Source organism: Myotis brandtii, unplaced genomic scaffold (assembly GCF_000412655.1).
Source record: "Myotis brandtii unplaced genomic scaffold, ASM41265v1 scaffold207, whole genome shotgun sequence".
In the NCBI taxonomy this organism is placed as follows: domain Eukaryota; kingdom Metazoa; phylum Chordata; class Mammalia; order Chiroptera; family Vespertilionidae; genus Myotis; species Myotis brandtii.
The window spans coordinates 60,577-60,781 of NW_005357736.1; the positions used below are offsets into that span (position 1 = coordinate 60,577).

The 205-nt window shown below is 68.8% G+C and overlaps 1 protein-coding gene across 1 annotated transcript in view; it reads right to left on the minus strand.

The window, feature by feature from the left end:
• PLXNB1 (plexin B1) overlaps positions 1-205 on the minus strand; it is a gene marked incomplete at its 5' end in the record, with an annotated part of 26,770 nt that overhangs the window by 16,623 nt on the left and 9,942 nt on the right. The window contains one exon of the mRNA XM_014538976.1: positions 66-171. Coding sequence (XP_014394462.1) covers positions 66-171 — 106 coding nt within the window. The remainder of the gene's footprint in view (positions 1-65; positions 172-205) is intronic.

Sequence of the window (205 nt, forward strand, 5' to 3'; positions counted from 1 at the left end):
AAAGGGGTGGGAGGGGCCAGCAGAGGGAGTAGCCCCTCAGCGGTGGGGTCTCAGCAGCCAGGCACCTGGTAGGCAAAGTCGTGCTCCGAGACACCTCGTCCTCTTCCTGGAACCTCCACGGTCACGGCGCCCGTCACTTCCTCCCCGCTGGCCTCGGTCACACACACGAGGCTGTGGGCAGGGGCAGGCTGGGGGGCCAGGCCAC